We start from the raw sequence: 23911 nt of genomic DNA, 5'->3' as shown, positions 1-23911 counted from the left end.
CAAGTGTGGGCCAGGTCCAGTCCTCAGGCTGGATTTCCTTAGAGCATCTCCTTAGTGAGTCCAGAAAGTCCGGGCGAGGGGCTGGGCCGTGCAGGAATGCTCCCTAAGCAGTGGGGGTCAGGGCTCACAAGCCCTGCCACGAGGCTGTGCCCTGCTGGCCCCGGGGAAGGCGCGTCCCGGCCCCGGGCCCACAGGAGGCCCATCCGGAATGGTGGGCGCTACGCTGCTCGGTAGTCTGTAGTGACCCTGAGGTGGGCGCTCTGGGCCCATCTTCTGGGTGAGGAAACAGCCCAGAGAGGTCCAGCAACTCGCCCAAAGATACCCAGTTAGAGCTGGCAGGCAGGGTCAGAACCTGCGTCTGCCCGGGTCCCGGGCCTGTTTCTGTATCTCCTGCCCTTTCCAACTATCCCAGGGCAAGAGATTCCCCCGCCCCCACGAGCAGTCTGGGGTAACCTGGGGTAACCCTGCTTTGGTGGTGTCTAGCAATCCTGCCCAGAGCCACAGGTACCACTGTCACCTCCCACCAAGATGCTGAGCTCCAGGAGACGGGGCTGAGCATCCTTGCTTGCAGCTCCCCCAGCATCAAGGCCTGTGCCTGGCAAACAGGCTGCTGCAGGAGGGCCTGGTGGGTGTGTGAACTAACGCGCGAAGGAGCAAAAGAAAGAACTAGCGGACAAAACAGCATCCAGGTCAGGTGGCGTCTGGCGTTTGCCCAGGTGAGGGCAGGCAGGTGGCTGGTCACCCAGCGGCTGTCGGCTCTCAGAAAGGGGGCATCCACAGATGAATGGACATGACGCGTCTGCCAATCCTGGTCATAAATCACAGGAGAAGCCACGGGAAATGAGTGCCAGGCTTTTCTTTCTATTTAGTAATTTATCAAGGGAAGAGGCGCATTAATAAACATATTTCCCTTGAGGGGAGGGAATAACAGAGATGAATATCACTGTCAGATCTGGCCTGTTTCATCTTGTTAGGGGCGCACGAGAGGGTGGGAATCCAAATATTAGTAGCAAAATCTTTTTTTGAGTGCATTGCAAAGATGTGTGTGTATTTCTTACTTTGTATGATATTACATCTACCCCCCATCTTGTATTTTCCCATTTACCACACAGTTCATAAGTAACAGGAGTCTTTTAGAAGGTTCACTTTTATATCTCAGAGTTGCCTTTAAAGTGAGGACGAACAAGGAGTGAACCCAGTAGATAAGAATTAAGAAGCTTGGAGGACACCTGGATAGGCGGATGAGTGTTTAGGGACAGATGTCCTCCACTGTGGCTCAGTCGTCTTCTCTAGATTTGCTGTCCTTTTCTCCATGATTAGCTCTCAGCTCACCCTGCTCACCAAAGAGTCCTCCTGGCCCCTAAGGAAGCCGTGTTCATTCACAGTTTCATTCTGGAAGATCTGCTGGGTTCGAGGCACTGTCCATGGTGCTGCCCCTGTGTACTCAGGACACACCTACCATGCTGCCCCCATTTGCAGATGGGCAAAGAGAGGCTCAGCAGGCTGAGTAATGCACCCCAGGGCAGCCAGTAAGTGTGTCAGGCTGTCTGTGTGCCCCCACTGGGGTATGTGTGTGTGTGTGTGTGTGTGTCCCCGTCCTGGGCCCCTGCACCCAGGAGAGCCCTCCCCTGATAGCTACCCTCCCCACCTGAGCAGAGGCAGTGCGGCGGCGGTTCTGGTGTCCACCTGCCTGCTTTCCAATCATTCTCTACTTCCCCCGGCCGCGTGGCCTTGGCCAAGCTACTTGTCTTCTCCTTTGTAAGATGAGGCTCATAATGGTTCCTTCTTCATAAGACAGTTGTGAAGATTAAATGGCTTTATACTTGAAAATGCTTAGAACAGCCCCGAGCATCCGCGGGGCACTCAGTAAATACTGACTTTGGGTGGCTGAGCGTCCACTGCCCCTTGACACACCACGCCTCTGCCCCACGCCCGGCTTTTGGCATCTCCGGTTGGACTCACCACCGAGCCAGCCGGATCCCAGTGCTGGGATATAACGGTGAGCAGGGTGACCGAGTCCCTAGTTCACAGAGGCGGGAGAAACAGAAGCAACCAGACATACACAAGCAGGTATGAACTCCCCTGAGCCGCACCTATCCACAGAGAGGGGACCGTGGTGCCCTGAGAGTGTCCCGGGGGACCTGCCCAACTCCAGGATGTTAGCGATGGTTTCCTGGGGAAAGTGGTGACCCTGCTGAGCGCAGAGCACTGCAGACAGAAGAAGCAGTATGTGCAAAGGCCCTGTGCAGGAGGCTGGAGAGGGAGTCAGGGGCACCCACGGAGCCACCGGGTAAGCCACACTGAGGACTTGTGCCTTTTTCCTAATAGCAGTGGGAGCTCTGGAAAGGTTTGGGGTGGGCAAATGCAAAGACATGATCTGATTTGGCCGCAGTGAGGAATGTGTATCAGACAGCAGTTAACTAAGGGCCCCGGGATGCCCCAAGCAAGTGGGGGGCTGGGCTGGTGGAAGTGGGAGATGCAACTGTGAAGGAGGTGGGGGGGGTGTCAGGCCAACTCCCGGGTCCCCCGCTCTGCTGCTCTATGGGTGGCGGGCGCCCGCCGAGCCCAGCCCTATAGGAGGTAGGGCTGGGCTGAACTGTGGTTGCCCTTCAGACGCAGGAGGCCAGGTAGGCAGCTGGCTGTCAGGAAGTTCACTATCAGAGCCGCTAAAGTGAGGATTTAAAAGCTGTTTGTGCTGAGAGCGTCTTCCTGGCCCTGCCTCTCCCCACCTCTCTGAAGGTACACTCAGGACAGAGAAAAACCACACAGCAGGGCTTCTTTGGACCTTGGTTCAAATCCTGCCCTTGAGCAAGTCGCTAACGTCCCCAAGCCTCGTTTTCTTATCTGCACAGCTGGGTTTGCATTTCGGGGGGCAGTGATGGCCGTTCATTGCAACAGTGGGTCTGAATGTCACTAAGGGGTGGCTGTCGCTGGGTTATTCTGTGCACCAGAATTCAGAAGCAGGGACTTATCCAAACACCACACCAAAGGGACACACGCCGTCTCTAGTTGCTCATGGGCCAGGGCACATCTCTGTGGTGCGGGATGCTTGTTCAGAAGGGTGGTCGTGTCTGCAGCACAGCCCAAGCGCTGGCTGGGGAGGGGCTGCTCCGTCAGACCCTGTGAGGCAGAATGAGGTTGTGCGACATTGTGTCCCTAGGCGTGTGGGCTGGGGTCCTTCCCACCGCAAGACAAAGGTGGTGACACGGCCTGAGTGTGTCACCTGCTGGCCTGGGTGCCAGCCATGCTCCCAGGCCCCTCTGCGGGGCAGAATGAGCTGGTGTTCACCGAATGGGAGCACCTTCCGTGAACCCACCATAGCTCTGCTTGCTAAAAGATCTGTAAGCCCCAGGCCTCAGAACCCAACAGAATCAACGGCAGGCCAAAAACAAAGATGTTCAAGGAAAAGAATACCCTGAGTAACTCAACTTTTTCTCCCAGCTGGGAGCTTTCCTACAAGTGCTTCATCCTTTCCGGTTGAAAACAAAGTCTATGATTACACGCGTGCACTTGTACAGACATACGTACAGGGTACCCACCCGGGGCAGCTGGTCTTGGACCCAGCATCCTTCATCCACAAAGGAGATGGTTAGGAAAGAAGACCCCAGAATCCCCTTCCAGCCGGAGGATTCTGGTGGCCCAGTCTTAAAGGGGCTTCCCAGATTTTCCAGCCGAGGATGGGGTCGGGGGAGGGCTGGGCGTGGTTGACCCCCAGGGCAGGGGGCAGTGGGCAGGGGCTCGACCGAGGCTGCTTCTGGTGGTGGTAGTGGGCTTTCTAGGGGGTCGGTTGGTCCTGGGAATGCGGGCCCAGAGAGTCACAGGGTATCACTCCTGCCCTCAGTTCTCCTGCAGTGGTGGAGACAGCACACTGACTCACAACCCCGCAGCCAGGACATCCTGCGTCTCCCTGGAGGAGGGGACCTATGGGGTCTGGGCAGGGCTGAGCAGGCAGGAGGGAGAAAGGTGGGCATCACGAGCCCGGGAACCGCTGAGTGCAGGTGTGGGTGCCGAGGCGCTCTTCAGCACAGCCCTGCAGGTAGGCACTTGGGGACCCTTTACAAAGAGGAAACGGGCCCAAGGAGGGTCTGGACAGGGTGGGAACCTTGGCATGTGGATTCCTGTCCAGCGATGTGGTCACACCATTTCTCGGCTGCTGTGTGCCCAGAGGGGAGACCAGAACCCTGGTTGGGAGAGGAGGGGCTGTCGGGAGGAGCGGTCTGGGGCCCCTGGTCCTGAGGAGCGGGGAGCCCGGTCTGGGGGCAGGCCCTCCTCCCTCCCTGCAGCTCCGTGTGTATGTATGGGGAGGGGGAGAGCGCACCCACAGGCAGTTGGGTAGGGCACCAGGCGTGTGCGTGCGTGCATGCATGTTTAAGGCAACAGGTCCCCGAGGCCCAGGCGACTCCAGAAGGGAAGGACCTCGGTGTCGGAGAGCCGTCTGCGTGCTGCCAGGCTGCCTTTTGCCATGGCATCCTCTGTCCTCCCCACCCCAGACCGGCCAGGAGTCTAGGGCCTCTGCTTGGCGAACGTCCATTCAGGGCATTTTGGGGCGATCCTGGTCGCAACGTGATCCGCGACCCTGGAGCACGTGGCTCCTTTCCCTCTCCTTCCTGTGGAAAAGTCACCCGCTGGGATGCTCTACAGCAATAAAAAAGGCGCTGGTTCCTGCCACACACAGCTGCGTGGAGAAACCTCACCGATAATGTTGGACAAAAGAAGCTGTTTGAGAAAAAGCATTGATAATTCCATTTATGTAATAGGCAAATACGCAAAACAGGCAACGCTAAGCTGAGGATGAGAGACCAGTCTGGTGGCTGCCCCTGGGAGGGTCCGGAAGGGGCAGAGGGGCTGCTGGGCGCTGGCCGGGCCATGCTTCTTGGCCCGCTGCTGGCTTCACTGGTGGGTTCCCTATGTGAGAGGCCACCAAGCAGGTCACCTACGGTTTGTGACTTGGCTGTTGTGCCTCAGGCGTTGCTGGACCCGGTCTCGGCCTCTGTGTGCCTAGCAGGACAGGCACTAACACAGATCCTCAGCACACCAGGTGTGGACCAGGCCCATCATACAGATGAGCAAACTGAGGCCGAGAGAGGCCTGTGCCCCAGAGCCGCCAGCTGGACAGGGGCAGATCCGCAGTGCCCATCAGACTGTCCCCCCCCAGTCCCCTTCCCCCGTCACATCACCCCCACAAGTGCGGTCCTGCTGACGCGCCTTGGCTTGGCTGTCCTGCAGTGTCGCGTTTCTCCAGCCCCCGGGTGACGCCCCGCCTGAGCCGCAAGCGGGCGCTGTCCATCTCCCCGCTCTCGGATGCCAGCCTTGACCTGCAGCGCATGATCCGGACCTCGCCCAACTCGCTGGTGGCCTACATCAACAACTCGAGAAGCAGCTCGGCTGCCAGCGGCTCCTACGGGCACCTGTCGGCCGGCACTCTCAGGTGAGCCTAGCCCGCGAGCCGGGGCCAGGCTGGGGCCCAGTGGAGAGGGTCCACACTGGCATCCCGGGAGAAACACAGGACTTGTTTTTGGTGTTTTTTTTAATTGAAATATAGTTGATCTACAGTGTCGTGTTAGTTTCTGCTGTACAGCAAAGGGACTCAGTTATACACGTATATACATTCTTTTTCATATTCTTTTCCACATGGTTTATCACAGGATATGGAATCGAGCTCCCTGTGCTCTACAGGAGGACTTTGTTGTTTATAGGACTTGTAAGTCAGTCTACTTGCGAATATTCTAGGAATTCAAAACCAGTAATGATGACACTGAAACATGCCAACAGTTGGGTGCATCTTCATGGGCCTCTTTTTCACCCACCAAATGATTTTTTAGTAACCCTTATCGGGCCTGTCGTGAAAAATTCCATCATGAAGTCAAAGGGGACTTTCCTAGTGTTTCAGCAGTGTCACTGACCAGCACTGGACTGCTGCAGCTCTGACACTGGCTTGGCCTGCATGTCTCTGGGCCGGCAGACGTCTCGCTCTGTGGTCACAGCACACGCAGACCTCACCATCACCTCCCGCCCCGTCCCCTCTGTGCAGCCCTTGACTGTTCAGAGGACTCAGACCCCAGCCAGCTTGGCTGAAACCCATGTCCTTACACTGGCCCTCCTGAAAGAGGCCAGGGTTAGAGGAGCTTAGGAATGCCAAGAGAGCTCAGCCCAAGGACCCGGAGATAAGGGATGATAACAATTATATCAGTTATCTTTTGCTATGTGACAAAAAAACAAAAACAAAAAAAAACCCCGCAGTATCAAACAGTAAGCAGTTAGCCTCTCGCAGCATTTCCAAGGGTCAGGAGCATGAGACTGGCGTAGCTTCAGGTCTCTCACGAGGCTGCAGTCCAGATGTCGGCCAGGGCCGTGGTCACCTGGAGACTTGACTGGGCCTGGATGTCTGTTTTCAGGATGGCTGGCCCTTGGGCCTGTTGGCACAAGCTCTAGTTGCTCTTCACGGGAGCCCCTCCACATGCTGCTTGAGCGTCCTCACAACATGGTGGCTGGCTCCCCCTCCCCCACCCCCAGAGGGAGTGACCCCAGAGAGCAAGGAGGAAGCCCCGGCATCTTCTGTGGCTTAGCCTCGGAGGGCACCATTTCTCCCTCAGTGTCCTGTTCTGGAAAGAGTGGCCCGTATGCAGGTGGCGTGGTAGAGCTCAGAAGACAGAGGACAGTGGGAACCGGAGGGCTCGGGACACACTTCCTGGACGAGGGGGCATTAGAACGGGGTTCAAATAGTCAGGGAGCATCAGCGATGCAGGGGCGCATCTCAGGCAACAGAGCAGTGAAGGGCCAGGGACAGAGGCTGCGTCCTGGGGCGGGGCCTGGGGGCTATGCACAGAAGTGGAGGCCTGAGACAGCCGGCAGTGGGGAGCCACGGGTGCTTGAGTGGGTAAAGCCATGGTGACGGGGCAGTCAGCAGCGTGCCCATCCAGATCCCCGGGCAGCGTCCTGTCTGTCCAGGAAGCGTGAGCCTCACAGAGTCCTGCCCCCACCTCACCCCACCCCTCTCCATCACCTTGTCTGCCCTTCTCTGCAGCCCGGCCTTCACCTTCCCCCACCCCATCAACCCCGTGGCCTACCAGCAGATCCTGAGCCAGCAGCGGGGCCTGGGCTCGGCCTTCGGACACACGCCACCCCTGATCCAGCCCTCGCCCACCTTCCTGGCCCAGCAGCCCATGGCCTTCACCTCCATCAATGCCACATCCACGCAGCTCAGTAGCAGCAGCAACTGTCTGAGTGATGCCAACCAGGTAGGTGGGGGCGGGGGGCCACCAGGCACTCATCTGCACCGAGCGAAGGCCAATCATGGCCATCTCATGCCAGGAACATGTGGAAGGACTCTGGGCACGGGTCTGGCTGGCACCGTACCTCTGGGCAGAGGCCACGTGATCAAACGGGCCTCAGGCTGGATCCCCAGTCAGGAGGCCAGGGCTGGGTCCTCACACTGCCCTCGCTCACCATGGGCCAGCACCCAGCCTCAGTTCTTTGGCTGACTGTCCAATAAGCATAACGACTAAATGGAGAAACCCTAGTATTCAGTCAGGCATCATACAGGGACCTCATACACAGCATGTAACATGGATGGCTGAAACGGGTAATTAATATTGTACGGCTTAGTTTGAGAGATGAGTTTACCCAAGGCCATCTTATTCGACCTTCCCAACGGGCTTTTGACATGCCCGGGCCGGCTCACAAGCACTGGGCATGCTCGGTGCCATGAGCATTTGATGAATGAACAAAGTCCTGTTTTGCAGATGAGAAAATGCAGTTGGAGTCCTAGAGACAGTATCAGATAGTAGGAAGGGCGCAGGCCTCAGAATCAGATCGTGTTTTGAACCCTGACTTACCTGAAAGCTCTTTCAGCCTGAGCTCACACCCCTGCAGAGTGGGGCTGCCACCGGTATTGGGTCACTGAGCCTGGGTCCACCTGGATCCTGGTTAGCGCTCACGATGACCATCCTTGAGGTGAAGCAGCTGCCCAGGCCACCCAGCTGGCAGGGCAGAGGTGACCACGTACTGGGGAGGAAAGACCAGAGGCCGTGCGGTCTAGGAGTGGCCCTCTTCTAGAAAGTTCTCCCCAGGGCTCCAGGCGGCCACCTAGCACCTCCCCCAGACGGTGGCTGTCCGGCTTTTGTCACATCCCCTGACACCGCAACTCTAACCCGCTTGTCCTGAGGAACCAAGCTCTTCTGTCCCGCTCCTGGACTGGCCGGCCCTGTTGTCCTCAGACCCAGAGCCGCCCCTGCCTGGGAGGGCTGAGAAGTTGAGGCCGCTGAGTCGGGCGCGGGGTCCCCAGCATTTCTCAAAGAGAGGGTCTCTGCTCCATCTCCATTGTGGGGGGGGGGGGCTGCGTGGTAGGGAGGAGGGTGCTGGTGGGCCCGGCCCTGGGCTCCCCGGGCTGTGCCCCAGGCCAGAGGACCAAGCTGTGCAGTGACTCAGTTTCTGAAACTGCAAACACAAGTGTTGGCCTGGACGGCCTAGTGCGGAGAGTCCAGAGTAAAGCCCAAGCAGAACTTTGGGGTGCCCCCCTGTGTTCCCCTCTCCCAGAGCAAGCAGAGCAGCGAGTCAGCCGTCAGCAGCAGCGTCAACCCCCTCGTCATTCACAAGCGCAGCAAGGTCAAGACCGAGGCCGAGGGCCTGCGACCAGCCTCGCCTCTGACCCTGACGCAGGTAACCTGCTGGCCGTCCTGGCCGGGCTCGAACTGGGGCCGGGCCTCGTCTCCTGGGGCAGCTGCCTTGGGGCCGTGACCCTGTTGAGAGTGGGTAATGGACGGCAGCCTGCATGAATGAATGAGTGAGTGAGTGAGTGAGTGGACCAGAGAGGGCAGGGCAGGCACGCCAGGAAGCTCAGGGAGGACCAGAACTGTGTCCCCAGCTCCCCGCACACACCTCACATGTGCTCATCAAATGCCTACCTGAGGGGGAGGGGGGAGGGAGGGAGGGCTGCAGCTGTCTGTCCCTGCAGCACAAGCCCCAGGCCAACTGAGTTGCTCACGGCCCCTGAATGGCTCAGGCCCCCTGCGTCTGCGCCCTCTCCCTGGAAATCTGAACCCCACCCTATTCCCTGAATAGTAGGACTCACATGTGCCCAGACACCACCACCACCACCACCACCCAGCTTCTAGGTCACTACTGTGCACTGCACAGTAAGCTTTGGAGAGGTGGCACTTTGGGCACAGTGCCTGTTTTGGCTCTGCGTCACCGGGTTTGCCTAGGGCCTGGTGCGCAGTGGCTGAGAGAGAATATTTTCTAAGGACTCAACGCACATTTGAGGGGGTGAGTGTTACAGTGGCCTGGGAGGGGAGGGGGGACAGTTGCTGGCGGGAAGGCAAGGAACAGAGCATCCCGCAGCCCAGAATGAGCCTGTTGTGGGGCTGAGACCCTAGTGCATGTGTCTTTCTTTGGAGATCCTGCCACTTATTCCAACACCAAGCCAACAGGCACACAGCCCCAGCTCCAGGGGAGGGGACGGCATGCATGCTGACCTCTGGGGCAGGCCTCTCGTGGCAGCCTGGTCTCCACCCATTACTACGGAATCCACAGCTATGACACCACGGGTCCTCGGGGCCTCTGGTCCCCGTCTCCCCTACATCTGCCGGACCATCCTTTATCAAACCTGTAAACCATAGGGCGTGCTCCAGGCACTTAAGTTTTATGAAATATTGGGTTCTGTTATTGTCAGGCAAACAGAGAGGTTGGTGACAAATTCTTCTCCCCTCACTGACACCAGAGCATCTCTGCGTGATGCATGGTTTCCACGTGGCTGGCCATCATCAGGGGCTGTTGAAATTGATGAGGACGGTGAGTGTCCACGGGAGATAAACTCACTGGAGCCGTGGGGCCAGGGCTGCGGGGAGGCGCCCAGTGCCAGGGAGTCCCCCGCCCAGCCCCCTCAACCCGGGGGGCTGCACAGAGCCCACCCTCCTGCCCAGCTCCGCTCCTACCTCGTGTCATGGAAGGACAGACGTTTATCATGCGGAGGTTGTCACCGTGTCACTTAGTGTCCTGACTCTGACCTGACTCCTTGGCTCCCTGACTCATTTGCAAGGTGGACGGGCTTGCTTTCTCTTGGCAGCAAATGCAACAGAACGGATCCCTTCTCAGCTTCCGCCCTCAGGTTCCTGGGCTGGGGTGCTGCTTGGCTGGAGGCCCAGGCCCACCCCCTGCCCCTGCACTCTCCTCGGATCACGTCCATGTGGCAGCTTCTTCCTGTCTTCTCTGAAATAAGCAGGGCAGGCAGCTTGAGGAGTAATACGTCTATTTCCAGTTTTTCTGCAAGTGCAGAGGCATTAGGAGGCCCCAGCCCTCCCAGGGCTAGACGGCTAGAGATGCGGGAAAGAGGCATTCCTGCCCCTCCTTTTAATGTGGACCCAGTACTGCCCGGGGACTTACTGGACAGCACGTCATTTTCCTTTTCCAGAACACGTGCATTAATTGTAAGGTGCTCTGGGAGACGACACTCAGAACCCACCCCCTGGAGAGCCCTCTGCAGCCCCAGTGGAAAGCCAGTCTGGGGTGCAAGTCTGCACTGGCCACGGGGGGTGGGTCACGAGGCCAGTTTCTGCTCCGAGAAATGGACTCAACTTCAGGAGGGAGGCTGAGATGGAGGCTGCAGCCTCCGCTTCATTGAGCCCCTGTAGCCTTTGGGAACTGCGGTGCCTGTCTCTGGGGAGAGGGTGTCTGTCTCCCCTTAGCCTGAGCTATAAATGCTTTCCCCAGAGGCTCTTCTGAAAGACAGACATTCCTGCCATTTTACAAATAGTTTAGAAGTAAAGCAGGTCCCCCTAACGTCTGCCCCTTTGCCTGGCTTTGCTCTGAGCCCGACCCACAGGCTAGGGGATACTGGGGAGGCCTCAGCCTGCTCTGGAGGGCCTCGCCGGGCCTTCTTCCCAGCCTGGCCATCTATGCCTCTCCCCGTGTCCCCGCTCCTGATACCACTCAGCCTGTCCTGTGTGCCCAGCTTGGAAGCTGCCCCCGGCCAGCTCTGTTGGCATCAGCTGGGATGGGGGGCCTTGTGGGGTTGACCCTCAGTCTGTTGCTGGTTCGGGAAGAAAAGCCTTTGTCCTCTTTGAAAGGAATTTCGGGTGCCTGTGATCAATGGAAGGCCCATCTCAGGGGCCTTTCCTTTACCTTGAAACGGGCATACATGGGCCCCATCGTGGCTGGGAGACATGAGCCCAGATGTGGGCGGCCACAAACTCACTGTGTCCTGGAGGGAGCCGGTCGGCATCTGCTGGAACGTCAGGGTGCCCAGCTGTCATACCAGAATACAAACACCCGCATTTTAGGGCTGTCACAGGGAAGCCCGATGCTGGGAAAGTATGTGAGTGCCATGTGTGCCCTTGGGAGGAGGGGACAGTAGAGGGTGAGGCCAGGCCAATGCGTGTGGAGTTTCCTCTTGCCTCCAGACAGGAGCTGACCCCGCACACACTCTAAATACAAATGCCCACCGCCCCCCTGAGCCTGTGGGGCCTGCCCCAGCTCCCCAGGGAAACCCCACCAGATAAGCAAAAGTCACTGCCCTCCTGTCTCCTGTTCTCCTTGCCGTGGCCGTTGACCCAGGACTGATGGGACTCCGTGTTGAGGGCCAGCCAGCATGTGTGCATGCTTGTGTGTTCATGCGTGTGATGTGCATGTGAGCACGGGCGTGGCCCCGCCTAGACCAGCCCACGGGTCCTCAGCACAGCCTTCACGGGGCTGATAGTGACCTTTCCTTGGGGCCAGGTGGCTGAATGTGGCTCGTGTGTGTGTGCTCTGCACCCCCCCCCGCCCCCCCACCCCAGGAGCAGCTGGCTGACCTCAAGGAGGACCTGGACCGGGATGACTGTAAACAAGAGGCTGAGGTGGTCATCTACGAGACCAGCTGCCGCTGGGAGGGCTGCACCAAGGAGTACGACACCCAGGAGCAGCTGGTGCATGTAAGCCCCCGAGCGGCCCAGCCCAGGCCCCGACTAGAGAGAAGGGGCCCCGGAGATGCCTGGGCCACCTCCTGCGCGGGTGGAAGGCGTGATTACTTACGGAGGCCGTGCTTGTTTCTAAAAGGGGACTTATAAATACGTATGTAGTACAAGAGATTAACAAAAATAATGGAAAATTAGAAGGAAAGAAACAATAAAATGAAGCCCAAAGTAAAGGTAGTATTAAAAACCAAGTGCTCAGGGCTTCCCTGGTGGCGCAGTGGTTGAGAGTCCGCCTGCCAATGCAGGGGACACAGGTTCGTGCCCCGGTCTGGGAGGATCCCACATGCCGTGGAGCGGCTGGGCCCGTGAGCCATGGCCACTGAGCCTGTTCGTCCGGAGCCTATGCTCCGCAATGGGAGAGACCACAGCAGTGAGAGGCCCGCATACTGCAAAAAAAAAAAAAAAAAAAAAAAAAAAACCAAGTGCTCTGAGCTTGGTCTTCTTTTATTTTTATTTTTTTCTGGAGCTTCCTGGCAGCCAATGCAAAGAAGGAAATAAGATTAGGTAAGCCAGCCAGCATCCACAAGATAACAACAAACCTGACCCTGAAACCTGAAAGAAGTTTCTCCCATGGAGGGAGGAGTTGGTCATTTCCTCTTGGAGACCATGCACAGATACCCAGTGTACGTGGGTGCAGCTGGGTGTTTATACCCATACAGGGAGGGGACTGCTGTATGATGCCTGGGTACTGACGGATCAGGAGATCAGAGAAGGCCGTGGGAGCTGGGTGTGCCCTTCAGGGTCTGCCTGTAAACTTTCTACAACAGCAGCCACTGTGGGCTCACTCATGCAGTACAAACAGCAGGAACAGGAGCTCAAGGTAGGAGGTGCCTGGCTTCCAACCTGGCTCCACCACAGCTAGCCAAGTGGTTCTGAACAAGTGACTGAACCTCTGTGAGCCTCGGGTTTTTTCTCCTGTAAATAGAGGTGAAGCCCACTCTACAGAGGGGTGAAGGTTGACCATGATACCAGCATAAGCACTTAGCAGAGAGCAACCCTCCATACACGGGCATTCCCTCCTGGCTTCTCCTCCCTGTTCCCCAGGCCGGCCCCGAGTGGTTCCCTCTTCTCCGTCCAGAAAAGAACTTAAAGTCAAGAATAAACCTCCCCCAACCCCAACACACACTCCTTGGTGAGTGAGTGTCTATAAAGATGAATCTACACCAAGCTGGATGCTCAGATGCTGGGTAGATCCCCACTCGGCAACTCTCTTACATTTTAACCAATTTAATTGTAAAAGTGAGCTAGCTACCTGACATTTTTTTAATCTTTGAAAAATTATGTAAGTATTATATAAACATGTTCTCTTTATAATCAAATTGAGCACTATGGAAGTATATAAAATGTAGAGTAAAAATCCCTCTACCCTCTCCTTTCTCACCACCAAAGACAAGCATTGTCCAGAGTTGAGCGTGAATCCTCCAGATGGCTTCTGTTCACACACGCACGCGCACGCGCACACACACACACACACACACACACGCTGGTCACACCCAGGAGCCATCTCACAAGAGCCACGTCCTCCCTAGCTCTGTGAAATCAACATTTAAGACACCACCCACTCCCCCTGCTTCCTTTTCTTGTGGGCTTGCTCTCAAAGACTGTAGGTTTCTTTGGTGTTGAGGTTTTTCTCCCCCAATTTTCACCCAGGGGACTGGAATTTCTCAGCAAACCCATTGCTGCTGACGTCAAGCCTGTAAAGCATGGTCTTATCTCATCCTCCTGGGACTCAAACATAATTTTTCAACCAAGTGCTCTGAGCTAGAGTTCACATACATATCTTTTTTTTTTTTTTGGAGCTTCCTGGCCGCCAATGCAAAGAGGGAAATAAGATTAGTTCAGCCAGCCAGCGCCTGCAAGATATTAACACCTCTTCGGGTTAAACAAGTCTTGAGGTGGAGTAGGGGCCACTGGAGCTGTGAGCTTTGGGACAAATCAGATAGACGAAAGGGGGATAAAAGAAGATCTGGAGCCGGAGGGGTTGCAGGCAGAGAGGTGGAGGGGAGGATGTAAAAGATGCCCAGGAAGGAGTGGTCAGCCCTAAAGAGTGGGGAGGGGATTCCTCAAGTAAAGGCAGGGGCTCCAGACATGGGAAGAAGGGCTCCAGCTGCAGGCTCCTGCCTGGGTCCTGGGGCTGTGGGTGACTGTCTGCACCTGGCCCTGAAAGGAGCAGGTTCCTGTGTTGGGGTGTGGGGAGCAGGCTGGTCTGCTCAGCTCCGTCTCTCTCTCTGCTCCCTGGGAAGATGGATGGCCTGGGCACGCATGCGAACTGGAGCCCCTAGTCAATTATTAACAATTTGTTGCTAAGCAAACCAATAAGAAAAAAATGAAAGGTATTGTCAGGAAGCATTTTTATCATTTGAAAGGCTTTCAAAGTGGAAGGTGAGGCTAATATAGTAAGATTTCCCTGGAAGTTCAAAGCGCCATAGATTTTGCTTGCTCTGATGTCGGCATTTGGATGCGTGACGGTCCAGCCTGTCACCCAGGGCGCGAGGGCCCAGCGGTTTTCTGTCCTGCGGGGAGAAGATGCTGCTGGACCCCAGATGCTCAGCTCCGGCACAGCCTTGTAGGTTGCAAAGGTCTACAGAAGCGCCGTGCAATAGAAAGACACCGCCAGCCCCAGTGCCAGCCCCACAGGTAGTCTTACATTAGCTAGGGGCACGTTTAAGCAGAGTGAAAGGAAACAGGTAAAATTAATTGGATTCATGTATCGATATTTTGTTTAACCCAAAATACCTAATATTATCCTTTCTGCATGCAGTCAATATATCACAAAATTATTGAGATATTTTACATCCTTTTTTCATTCTCAGTCTTTGAAACAGGTGTGTGGTTTATACTTACAGCCCATCCTGGTCGGGAGCAACCACCTTTCAGGGGTGCAACAGCCACAAGCGGAGAATGGCCGCCAAATGGGACAGTGTGGGTCCAGATATGGTGGCAGAGATGCCACCATTCCCACTCCCCAGTTAAACAGACAACCTGAAAGATTAAGGACATAAAGGTCCTGAGGCCCCACCCACGTATCAACACATCCCAAAGCTCAGCAGTAGTAAGAGCCCTGCTCCAGTGAGGACTGCAGCCTTCAGTTAAATCATGAAAGCAAGTAACAAAACCAAATGTCCTACTCAGGGCGGCTTGCTTTGCTACCTGTGACAGAAAACCTCCGTGGCCTGTTGCTGCCCATCAAAGGGAGAAACTGCCCCCGGGGGGCGCACAGGTGATGGGCCCAGGGCAGAGGCCAGAAGGTGTGGGTGCAGGGGCTGAGAGAAAGAGAAAAATTCTCCCCATGCTCCTGACCCAGGGCAGTGCTGGCTGGGGGGGGTCTGAGGCCCACTCGTCCAGGGAAGGCTTTCTGGCCATGCACTTCCCAGCTGCGCCCGGGATGCCCCCCCGCTCCGAGCACCGAGGGCCCCCCCCACCACTGCAGGATCAGCTGGATGTCTTGGGCTGTCCCGCCTTGCCTTCCTGGGCCGTTTTGTCCCCTGGGCGGCCTCACACACTGCCCAGGGCACACGGTCAGGGTCAGACTCTAGCTCCCTCCTGGGCAGGCTACTTTCACAACCTGGGCTTTTGTGAAAAGGGGACAAAGCTGTCATCTCATGGGTCACTGTCAAAAAGAGAGACGAGGATGCATTTATGTTTCTGTTACGGTAAGAATGTTAGGGACCTCCCTGGCGGTCCGGTGGTTAGGGCTCGGTGCTCTCACTGCCGGGGCCAGGCTTCAACCCCTGGTCGGGGAGCTAAGATCCCACAAGCCTCGTGGCCTAAAAGAGAAACAAAAATATTATTTAAAAATTTCTGGAGCCATAGGGACAAGCTTGGGAGAGGCTGCTCGTTCCCCCACTGTGTGCATGTCTGCCCCGCCGCAGCTAATGAGTGCCTACTGTTTGCAGCCTGGAAGTATCATCATAACCATCAGTTCTCCATAGACCAGAGCCTAGAGCCCAGACTGGTGTCTTTGACCATCATGGAGGGTCACTTTGATGACTAATGGGAAGATGCAGCCCAGATAACTCACGAGGAGGCGTGGCCGGCACCTGGATGCTGGCCCATGCGGCGGCTGGTCTGCATAGACCAGGTGGGGTCTGGAGGGGTGGGTGGACGGGCTCACCCTTCCCCGTGGGCTTCTTCCCGGCAGCACATCAACAATGAGCACATCCACGGGGAGAAGAAGGAGTTCGTGTGTCGCTGGCAGGCCTGCACGCGGGAGCAGAAGCCCTTCAAGGCGCAGTACATGCTGGTGGTGCACATGCGCAGACACACGGGCGAGAAGCCCCACAAGTGCACGGTGAGTGGCCGCGGGCCGGCCCATCGGCCAGCTGATGGGGCTGGTGTGGGCAAACCTGGTGAACAGCGTTGGGACAGGCCTTGCCAACAGGGTGTCCTGTCTGCCCCCGCCCAGTCTTGGGTCCTGGGGGCCCTTCTTCTGTCTGTCTGCTGCCCCAGATCTTCGCTTACTCTCCCTGTGGGGCAGTGTGTGCATCTCGGTACCTGCGGGGGGTGGGGGGCGTGCTGGTGTCTCTGTGGTTGTGTCTGTGTTACTAGGAGCCCCACGGCGCAGCTGTGCCCTCACCCGACTGGGTGACCCTGGGCAGGGGGCCAGCTTGGTGGCTTGCTGCAACCTGTCCTCTGCACAGAAAAGAGTTTCACTGGAGAGTCACAGATTGAGCGATGACGGGTTAAAAGTCACTTTGGTTGAGTTTTTTTTAAAAGTGGGAACGCAGTGATAAGACCTTTTAGACAGTCTCCCTTATGGAGTCAACAGGATTTGTGACGCTATTGGGTTGGCCAAAAAGTTCGGGGAAAACCCAAACGAACTTTTTGGCCAGCCCAATATTTGGTGAGACCTTTATTTTAATTTAATTTTATTTATTTTTGTATACAGCAGGTTCCTATTAGTTATCCATTTTATATATATTAGTGTATACATGTCAATCCCAATCTCCCAGTTCATCACAGCACCACCCCTCCCCTGCCACTTCCCCCCTTGGTATCCATACGTTTGTTGTCTACATTTGTGTCCCTATTTCTGCGCTGCAAACCGGTTCGTCTGTGCCATTTCTCTAGGTTCCACATATATGCGTTAATATAGGTGAGACCCTTTTTTAACACACAGGAATTGCTCCCTCTTTCAAAGAGCGGTGGCCCTGTGATGCACTCCTGTGGCTGTGACAGAGGCCTCTGGGAACTGCTCTTTATGAATTACCGTATTTCATAGATTCTGAGACACACACTTCATTCTCATTTTAATGACTCTGAAATCAGTCTGTCTTAAAATCGGTGGTGTCCAGGATTCAATGAAATACACTACCTTTGTTGGCAAGGTTTTGGGTTTTTTTAATTGAGATAGAATTCACATACCATAAAGTTCACCCTTTTTAAAAAAATGTACAATTCAGTGATTTTGAGCGAATTCACAAACTTGTGCAGCCTTCACCACTAGCTAATTTCAGGACATTTTCAACACCTCCCCAAAAGAGACCCCATACCCACCAGCAATCACCCCCGTGCCCCCCTCCCCTGCATCCCCTGACCACCACTAATTTGCTTTCTGTCTCTATCAACGTGCTTCTTCTGGGCAGTTCCTAAAAATGGAATCATACAATGTGTAGCCTCTGTGTCTTCTCCTTCACTTGGCATGTTTTCAAGGTTCCTCCGTGTAGTATCATGTATGAGTATTTCATTTCTTTTTGTGGCTAAATAATACTCCACTGTGGACAGATCACAGTTTTTTATGCATTAATCAGTTGGTGGCTATTTGCATTGTTTTCACTTTTTGGCTATTAACACTGCTATGAACATTCACGTTCAAGTTTTTGTGTGGTTATGTTTTCAGTTTCTTACGTATATACCTAAGAGTGGGTCATAGAGTCATAGAGTGGGTCATCGCTGGGTCATAGAGTAACTCTATGTTGAACTTTCTGAGGACCTGCCAGCCTCTTTTCCAAACAGGTGACAGTATTTTACATTCCCACCAGCCATGGGTGAGGGTTCTGATTTCTCCACATCCACACCAAAACTTGTAGTTACCTGCCTTTCAGTTACCTAGTCATCCTAGTGTGTGTGAAGTTGCATCTCATTGTGGTTTTGATTCGCATTTCCCTAATGACAGATGATTTTGAGCATCTTTTCGTGTGCTTATTGGCCATTTGTATATCTTCTTTGGAGAAATGTCTACTCCAATATTTTGCCCACTTTTAAATTGAGTTATTTGTCTTTCTGTTGTTGAATTGTAGTAATTTTACTAGAGCCTGATTTGCAAATAGTTTCTCACGTTCTGTAGGTTTTCTTTTGATTTTCTTCATGGTTTCCTTTGAAGCATAAAAGTTTTAAATTTTCTCAAAGTCCAGTGTTTTCTTTGCTTGTGCTTTTGGTGACGTATCTAAGAAACCACTGCCTAATCCAAGGTCACAAAGATTTATCCCTATATTTTCTTCTGTGAGTTTTATAGTTAATAAGTATAGTTTTATTTATATAAATATATACATGTATACATTTAGTAAGGTAGTTCTTCCATTTAGGTCCTTAATCCATTTTGAGTTAATTTTTGTAGAGGGTGTGAGATAAGGGTCCAAATTCGTTCTTTCGCATGTTGTTACACAGTTGTCCCAACCCCATTTGTTGAAGAGACTGTATTTTCCCCATTGAATGGTCTCGACACCCTTGTTGAAACCCAGTTGACCCTAAATGTATGAGTTTATTGCTTAACTCTCAGTTCTCTTCTGTTGATCGATACTTCTGTCCTTATGCCAGTACCACACAATGTCTTTTTTTTTTAATTGATGTACAGTTGATTTACAATAGTGTTAATCTCTGCTGTACAGCAAAGTGACTCAGTTATACACATATATACATTCTTTTTTATGTTCTTTTCTATGATGGTTTATCCCAGGAGATTGGATATAGTTCCCTGTGCTATACAGTAGCTTGATTACCATAATTTTGTTGTAAGTTTTGAAATTGGCAAGTGTCAGTCTTCCAAATTTGTCCTCCTTTTGCAAGATTGTTCTGGCTCTTCTGGATCTTTTGCAGCAAGTTATTTTCTTAACACCCCGAGTGGTAGCAAACCATAGCCCTCTGATATGAGCTGTGAACTGCAGAAACGAATAAAAGGCATTGGAGCCAAGTGTGCCCAGTCAAACTGGTCAGGAGTAAAGGGGAGGATGTGAAGAATGAGACAGTTCCTGTTGGGGTTTACGTGTTATTCTGGGGGCAATTTTCACAGCTACACTGGATGCAGTTGCGGTGTGTTTGGAATAGGTGCCCCCTGCAGTGATCCTTCCTCCCTCCCTCCCTTCCTGCCCCTGTCTCTGGCTCCCTCTTTTCTTCCTTTCCTAAAATGTTTACTGAGCGCTGCACATGTTTCTCTTCGTCAGGCGCTAAGTCCTAGGAACACAGAAATGAACAAGACCCAGAAAGTACCTGCTCTCCGGGAGCTTGTATCCTAGTGGGAAGGCCAGATGACAAAATGATTAAGATAATTATAAACTGTGTTAGGGAGTATAAAGGGAAAAGGGTGGTATTATAATTAAGAAAATCAGAGAACTGCTCTCGGAGGAGATGACCTCAAAGATTGAGAGGGAGTGGGCCAAGCCAATGCCGGGGTGGGTGGGGGTGGGAAGGAGGTTCCAGCCAGAGGGGACAGTGTGCGCAAAGGCCACTCGCCGGGAAGAGCTCAGCGGGGTCGGGGAGCAGAAGGGACCGAGGGCGAGGATGGCCAGCTCCCTCAGGGACGCAGAGGACCCTGGATTTTATTCTCAGCACATTCAGTGCACAGAACAGTTCTAATCAGGCAGTGGCGTTGGGAAACAGTTGACGAGAACATTTACAGAGTTTGTGATCATATGGGAAGAGTCTTTACAATGTGCTGTTGATTTTAACGAGCAGAATAAGTAACTGAACGCTTGAGATGTTCCCGATTTGGGTTTGAAAAACGTGCGGGGATGAACTGCAGAGTCCCCAAAGTGAGACTTGCCTGGGTGTCGGCTGTCCCTGGGCCGTGGACGGTGTCATTTTCCTGTCCCTTCCACGTTTTTGCCACGTGTCATTTATATAATCAGGAAGGAAGGTAATGCTGTCGCTGAGATCCGTGCGCCTGGCTGCACGTGCGGGGCAGAGCGGGCCCCCGGGTCAGGCTCCCTGCGGTGGATATGGGGCGCCCTCACTGACTGAACCCGCCTCTTCCCAGTTTGAGGGCTGCTCGAAGGCCTACTCCCGCCTGGAGAACCTGAAGACGCACCTGCGCTCCCACACAGGGGAGAAGCCGTACGTGTGTGAGCATGAGGGCTGCAACAAAGCCTTCTCAAATGCCTCGGACCGCGCCAAGCACCAGAACCGCACCCATTCCAACGAGGTACCCGGCCCCAGGGAGGCGGGCAGCGGGCACGTGCGTGAATGCATCACCCTCATCCCACGGCTTCTAGGCACCCGTAGGCCATTCGGTGGCCAGGTGCCACTTCCCTCCGCCCCCTGGTGTGGGGACTCAGCATGCAGCGGCAGCCCTGTCCCCCCCACCACAGGCTGGCAGCGCGGATGACACGCTCCAGCCGCTCGTGCCGCCCGGGCCTGCGGAGCTGTCGGTCCCTCCCCGCGTGGAGCACAGAGCAGCCTCTGTCTCTCCAGGTAGCCAGAACCCCAGGCAGGGCTGAGGGAGCCCAGGGAGGAAAGTCGGGTGGGAGCTCATGGTGGCTCTGTACCCGCCTTCCGGTCCCCGCCCAGCCATTCAACTGCTATCACTCAGGTAGACTCAGGAAAGGATGTTTCTAAACGTTTTGATACATTTTGGACCCCGAAGGGACTTGCTCCAGTGCTGGTAGGAAGTTCGAGGACTTCCCAAAGGTATCTGAACCCCTCAGAGTGTCTAAAGACGAGAGCTAGCCTTGGATAGGGGTGTGTGTGGGTATGTGTGTTTGCAAGCATGTATGTGCATGTGTGTGGATGTGGATGTATGTATTATGTGTGTGGGTGTGTGAATATGTATTTGTAAGTATATGTACACGTATGGGTGTTTACATGCGTGTGTGTGTGAGTTTACGTGGATGTGTGTGCTTGTGTGTGTACCTGTGTGCGCGTATGCATGCAGGCAGAGTATATGTGGATGTCACTTGTGTGTGTGTATGAGCTCAGGACCGAGGTTCAGAAACCCTGGGTTTTCATCCCACTCCTGGGTGACTTGGGGGCAGTGTCTTTGCCTCTCTGAACCTGTCTTTCCTCGTGAGACAGAGCAGGTGTTCGTGCTGTGTCACAGACGTGTAACGAGGTAATACACTCTCTACTGATACCAAAATGCCCAGCGCCTCAATCGCTATGCGGATCACACCAGGCACTGTGTGTCCCCTCCCTCTACAGGCTCTGATCCATGTCCCTGGTCCGTGGTGGGGACCCCCTTAACCACAGGCTTACCTGCAGGAAAAGGTGGCAGGCGAAGCCGGCGGGGCGGGGCTCCTGCGGGGCGGGACTCCTGTGGGCGGGACTCCTGCGGGGCGGGGCTGACGTGGCTCCATCCATGGGCCCAGCGCCTTCCGACAGTGCCGCCAGCTCTGCTCTGCCGAAGGACGCGGCTCCGGGAGGACGGACGGTGCTCCCACGCGGAGTCTGCCTTCCTATCCCATCCGTAACGCCTCTTCTCTTCCAGAAACCCTACATCTGCAAGATCCCAGGCTGCACCAAGAGGTACACAGACCCCAGCTCCCTCCGGAAGCACGTGAAAACAGTCCACGGCCCAGATGCTCACGTCACCAAGAAGCAGCGCAACGACGTGCACCTCCGCACCCCCTTGCTCAGGGAGAACGGGGACAGCGAGGCCGGCGCCGAGCCTGTCCGGGGCTCCGCGGAGAGCGCCGAGGCCAGCAGCACCAGCCAGGCCGTGGAGGACTGCCTGCACGTCAAAGCCATCAAGACCGAGCGCTCCGGGGTAAGCAGGGCTGCGCAGCAGAGGCCTGGTCCATACCCCGCCCCCAGGAGGCCGTGCCCAGCGGCACCAGGGGTGCAAGGATGTCCCTCCTCTCTCCAGCTCAGCTGGCCCCCATCACCACCTTGGGCCCCCATGGAACCTGTTTCGTGCCAGGTCCCATCCTGCTGGGCAGGCCGTGGGTGACGGGGATGCCTCCCCCGACGCGGTCAGTTTGCAGGGGGTGGGGCGGTACCCGGTGTCTGCCTTTCCAACCAGTACCCGCCGCCGCTGCAGCTGCCCCCGCCCCTCTGTCCTGTCTCTGCGTCCTTGCCCCTCTGGCCTGCACCCCTTTTGTTCTAACCACCTGTTCTTTGTCTCCACCTCTTTCTCCTGACTGTACCTCCCCTAAGGATAGACGGTACTGAGGTGAGCGGAGCAGCGGGGTGGGCTCTGGGCGCGCTGGCGTGAGTGAGGGGGGCTGGGGCGCTTGTCCAGGCTCCTTACGGCCGGGAAGGCAGGTTCGGGTACGTAGACCGCAGGCACCGCAGGTGGGGCCGTCGGAACAGCTCGAGGCTGGCAGCAGGGGGTCAAGCTTGCAGGCACAGGAGGAAGCGTTGGGGTCCAAGCCCAAGTGAGGGTCAGGGCAGGGTGGAGGTGTGAATCTGGACTGCGGAGCAGGGCGGGCCTGACCTACAGAAGGCCTTGAGTGCCGAGGTGAGGGGTGTGGGCCGTGCTGTGTGCAGCTCCCCTGGAAAGGTCTGGAATTTGGGAGCCTTCAGGTTAGAAATGAACCAAGGATGCTGCATCCCAGGTGAGCCTCATTTGGGCTCAGATCCCAGGTCACGGTGGAGGGAGCCCAGTTTCTGTGGGGTTCCACCCCGTACACGTGTGCCACCAGCTCTCGCCTCAATTCACCCTGTTGCAGAGGGAGGGCTGGTTTGGGGTGGCCACTCAGGTCAAGGGTGAGGGCTGTGTCCAGCAGCTGCACCCTCCGCGGTCAACCCTTCCCTTTCTAGCAACCCACCTCCGGCCTGCTGGGCAGACGGCAGGTAGCAGGCCTTCACTGTTTCTTACTTCATCGAGTGGCCCACCCCCATCGCTGTTGTTGGGGTGCTTGAGTCTCCTCCTTCCTGTCAATTTCACGCGGCTGCGGCAGCCTCTGTAGGGCTCAGCTTCATAGGGTCCACATACTGAAAGCTCTGCCGGCAGAGAGCTCGGCCCATGACGCTGGCTGGGAAAGCTTAGGAGCATAGCAGGGGGCTAGGGCGGGTGGGTGGTGGGTGCCTGGCGATTACCCGCTGCCTTCTACTCGCCGGGTGGTCTCCATCCATCCACCGACTCTCTCCAGGAGTCAGGTCGGGTCCCGCTTACAGCTGGGGAAGTCGAGGTTCAGAGCAGTGGTGCTTTGAAAGCTCCTCCGTACGGCAGCGTCCTGCCCCCGGGTGTGCAAGGGTGCAGCGTGGGTGGCGGGGCCGGTGGGTGCTCGCACCCTCTGAGTCTGTGCCTTCTCACCACGCTCCCCACAGCTGTGTCAGTCCAGCCCCGGGGCCCAGTCTTCCTGCAGCAGCGAGCCCTCTCCTCTGGGCAGTGCCCCCAACAATGACAGCGGTGTGGAGATGCCGGGGACAGGGCCCGGGAGCCTGGCAGACCTGACGGCTCTGGAGGACCCACCGCCGGGGGCCGACGCCTCCTCCCTGGCCACCCCCTCTGCCGGTGGCCTGCAGCTGCGCAAACACATGACCACCGTGCACCGGTTCGAGCAGCTCAAGAGGGAGAAGCTCAAGTCGCTCAAGGATTCCTGCTCATGGGCCGGGCCGGCTCCACACACCCGGAACTCCAAGCTGCCCCCCCTGCCGGCAAGTGGTGAGTGGAGGCCCCGGGCGTGCAGGTGGGGTGGGAGGGAGCCCAGGGCAGCACGATGAGGTTCATACCCACCACGCACCATGCGCCCTGGAGAAGAGGGATCTTACAAGCCCATTGCACAGGTCAGGGAATTGAGGCTCTGAGAGGTGAAAGTGCTTTGCTCAGATCGGTGGCAGAGCTGAGGCTCAGCCCAGGCCTGAGTGGC

At 55.8% G+C, this 23911-nt stretch overlaps 1 protein-coding gene across 2 annotated transcripts in view; it reads left to right on the top strand.

Moving 5' to 3' along the window:
• GLI2 (GLI family zinc finger 2) overlaps positions 1–23911 on the top strand; it is a 248427-nt gene that overhangs the window by 219006 nt on the left and 5510 nt on the right. For both annotated transcript variants that reach the window (XM_067742345.1, XM_067742346.1), the window contains 8 exons: positions 5227–5428; positions 7025–7238; positions 8536–8658; positions 11772–11906; positions 16090–16239; positions 20140–20304; positions 21586–21864; positions 23370–23706. In XM_067742345.1, coding sequence (XP_067598446.1) covers positions 5227–5428; positions 7025–7238; positions 8536–8658; positions 11772–11906; positions 16090–16239; positions 20140–20304; positions 21586–21864; positions 23370–23706 — 1605 coding nt within the window. The remainder of the gene's footprint in view (positions 1–5226; positions 5429–7024; positions 7239–8535; positions 8659–11771; positions 11907–16089; positions 16240–20139; positions 20305–21585; positions 21865–23369; positions 23707–23911) is intronic.

Source organism: Pseudorca crassidens, chromosome 6 (assembly GCF_039906515.1).
Source record: "Pseudorca crassidens isolate mPseCra1 chromosome 6, mPseCra1.hap1, whole genome shotgun sequence".
In the NCBI taxonomy this organism is placed as follows: Eukaryota; Metazoa; Chordata; class Mammalia; order Artiodactyla; family Delphinidae; genus Pseudorca; species Pseudorca crassidens.
This window is presented reverse-complemented; position numbering and strand designations above follow the sequence as displayed.